Source organism: Mchenga conophoros, linkage group LG11 (genome assembly GCF_057382185.1).
Source record: "Mchenga conophoros isolate Kocher_MC1m ecotype Shallow Benthic linkage group LG11, M_conophoros_male_GT1.1, whole genome shotgun sequence".
In the NCBI taxonomy this organism is placed as follows: Eukaryota; Metazoa; Chordata; class Actinopteri; order Cichliformes; family Cichlidae; genus Mchenga; species Mchenga conophoros.
The window spans coordinates 20,076,898-20,080,667 of NC_140536.1; the positions used below are offsets into that span (position 1 = coordinate 20,076,898).

General features: G+C 35.6%; 1 protein-coding gene across 1 annotated transcript; it reads left to right on the forward strand.

The window, feature by feature from the left end:
* The first annotated feature begins 2,858 nt into the window (after positions 1-2,858).
* On the forward strand, positions 2,859-3,770 carry LOC146563975 (free fatty acid receptor 2-like). The gene has a single exon (XM_085290202.1). It carries the CDS (start codon positions 2,859-2,861, stop codon positions 3,768-3,770), a length of 912 nt encoding a protein of 303 aa, XP_085146328.1.

Sequence of the window (3,770 nt, forward strand, 5' to 3'; positions counted from 1 at the left end):
GGATGTGCTGTTCTCATTTACAGAAAATATCCTGTAAAGAGGTTGGTAAACTGTGTTTCATGTTATTGTTTTTGGTGTTTAAGATGTAAAAGTATTAACACAGATTTCTTTTTAAATACTTGACAAACATATATTTCAAATTTACTAAATTCAAACATCTTTTAGATTATTTTTTGGAGGAGGTCAAGTCCAGCAACAACAGATAAACAACATTTTTCATCGGTGAGGAAAATCATTTCAAATGAAGCTACCTCAGTTTTGATGATGTGTTGTAAAGATATGATAATTCGTATGCAATAAGTAAAGTAGCCTTATTTATCTGAGTAATCTCTTCTGTAAGAGCTCAAATATACATATGAAAGGCAGCAAAAACCTTTACACAATGATTGGGGGTCAGTTGCTGCAGAATATAACATGGTATGTCTCTAAATGAGCAAAAATATTTAAAGTTTCTGGGTGGCTTTGTAATATTTTTCTTCTAACTTTTGCTAGCTCACAAAATGAAGACACACAAATACACCTACACAGACCTGACAGAGCCCTGGAGATGGAAAGACTTTCCTGTGTTTATGACAATGATTTCCTGGAAGAAATGCAAAGATCGGCGAGATCTCAACACTACCAAAACAGTGAAACGCTTCTCCAAAGCAAAAATGAAACAGAGCCACCTGACGAGGTTTTACCACAGAAAATACTCATTTCAAGTTTAAAGCATATGAAATCACACTACATGTATCAGAATGGAAGTTGATGTAGATCTTGACACATATAATCAAATTGCTTAAATCAGACTGTACAGTTATGTTATGCTATTGTTTTTTTAACTATTGTAATTTCTCAAACATCTAAAAGTAGTAAAATTATATATTTTACTTCCCACAAAATTTGTATTGCAACATGAGGGTTTATCTGGAGTAATGACCAGAGGGAATTTGCTGCTGTCTCACACAGTAGGTTCCATTGATTGTTGGAGCAATATAGTCTACTTGCAATGCATATTAGAGTGACATACTTTTGTACTCTCAGTTTTCTCTTAAGCAATTCTGTTAGACTTGTCACTGTTAGACTAGATAGTTTTGCCAAAGCATCAGTTATATTTTTGAACATATACATGTCTACCTTTATTTCCTGTTGCAATCTTAACATGTTAGTGTTCCTAATGCTAACAAACAAGGAAATCAATATTTAAACAACAGAAAACTGAACTGCAAGCAGAAGAATACTTGTTCTTTACTCCACTGCAAAACTGACAAACATCTATAATCATGCCAAGGTGGGAATATATTCAAATAAGGATAATTAAAATATTGTGGAAAAACAATTTCTTACACAATGCCCTCTTCTATGAGAGGTCTAAGTTTGAATATAAAATATACTGAATATATATATATATTATATATTTGAATAAAAGTTTATGATTATAGAATTTCAGACAAAGAAGAGCCAACATCAATTGCAGTTTTGCATTTGAGTTAATATTAACTCAATGGTGGCTGCTATTGCTTTTTGTAGTCCCCTGTGTGTTTGATGGAGCTTGACTCAGTGTTTCCAGTTTCTCACATTTTATATCAGCCCATCTTTGAACCCACGAGTTAAGCTGTAAGTCTTTCATGAAATACAGCCGGAGTCAGACTAGTAGTAGTTTTAGTCACAGCATTTTGGAATCTTCTGCTGCTGCGTAAGTAAATTTATTTACCTAATGAAATGAAACATACCAGAGCCTGCTTGCAGTTAAGAAATTGAGCAATTAAAATCATATCCAAAAGTTATTTTAATCATATTTTTAGTAAACGGAAACAGGATCACAATTACAACTGAGGTTACAACTGCATCTATTGCTCAAACGTCATCATGCTGATCTGAATTCTTTAAAATCAAATGTCTGTGACAGAGAACACAAATTATATGCTGATGATATAGCAGTATTAAGCAAATATGCTATTCATTCTGTGTCAGTGTTATTAGAGGCTGTTGAAACATAGTTATCCAGTTACAAAATCATCTGGTATAAATCAGAAAACATACCAGTATCTTCAGCTTGCTGTCCTATTCAAAAGAATGAACCCACTGTGCAGAGTGATGTCTTTTAAATGTCCCTTTTAGACGTACAGTTTTAGTCCAATTGATGGGGTTGTTTTGTAAACCCAAGCAACATCTTTTTCGACGTCTAACGTCTAGTGTTGACATTGGTAGGACCGCCGTGTACGGGCTATTTATAGTCCACAACGACCACATTTGGATTTGTGGATGTCTTGTTAACATTATTATTACTTGACATTTTAAGATGAATTTCGCCATTTTTAATATTTCAACACATTTTAATAAATGACAAATTCAACCTGGTTACAAACAAATAAGTTCATTAATTGAAATAAGTACACCAATTTGAAAACCAAAAAGAAAACCAAAACCATCATAGCACTAACCCCATACTATGTAAATTATTTAGTTATTTGCATCCCTGTTGTATGAAATGTGCCTCTAACAAAATAGAAACAACAGAAGATCTTAGCTGCCAAAAAGGCTGTGATGTGTGATGTGTTATTATTTTCAAAAATGGAAAATTTGTCTGGGAAGCCAGAGGAAAATTTATCCAGTATAAAATAATTGTTTGGTATTACCACACTTTCTAGACAATGTAAGTTTATTCAAGGATGCTTTGTGAGGGATTTTTAGGACAGAAACAGGTATAAAGAAAAAAGCTAAGCTTCTTCTTTTTTGGACAACAACATGCTTACACACAAAGTTGTTCCAAGTGTAAAAATAGAAAGTAATTTTAAAATGTCATTTGTCTTTCTAACCAAAAACATTTCAGTTGATATGTGTGTTTTTTTTCTAAATGTTGATTTAGGTCAATAATGGTGGAGTCTACAGTGAGGAGTGAGATCATTCTCTCAGTTTACATCATTTCATTCCTGATCGGCTTCCCCTGTAATCTCTTGGCTCTCTATGCGTTTAGTACCAAGATCTGTTCCAAGCTACGTCCAACAGACATCCTGCTGCTTAATTTGACCATCTCCGACCTGCTGTTTTTGGTCATCCTTCCTTTCAAGATGCACGAGGCAGCATCTGGTATGAAGTGGGATCTGCCCAACTTCATGTGCTCCATCACTACCTTCACCTTTTTCTCCACAATCTACACCAGCTCCTTGCTGCTGATGGCAGTCAGTGTGATCCGCTACATAGGAGTAGCATTTCCTATCACCTATCATCTACTGCAGAAACCTGTGTATGCAATTGTTATCAGTGTTGCTGTTTGGCTCATCTCATCAGCACACTGCAGTATCATTTTCATCATCCAGCATCACCCATCTCTGGCCAGTAATAACTCCAATGCGTGTTATGAACAGTTTTCAGAGAAGCAGTTGAAGATCCTCCTCCCAGTACGTCTGGAGATTTTCTTTGTACTCTGCCTCATACCTCTTCTTATTTGTGTTTACTGCTACTTGCGCTGCATCTCGATTCTGTACAGCCTGCCCAGGATATCCCAGATGCAGAAACAGAAGGCCATTGGCATGGCCTCAGGGACTCTTGCTGTGTTCCTCATTTGTGTTCTGCCATACAATTTATCTCATTTAGTGGGTTACATCCAGGGACTAAGCCCAGAGTGGAGGTACTACATGTTGCTTCTGAGCTGTTTCAACACCTGTATCGATCCCATCATCTTCTACTTTTCCTCGTCTACCTTTCGCTTCTCAAGTGAAACATTCATTTTTAGGAAGTGGTTCAATTTTTTAGGACTGAAAAGGAACAACAGCACCACTAACTAA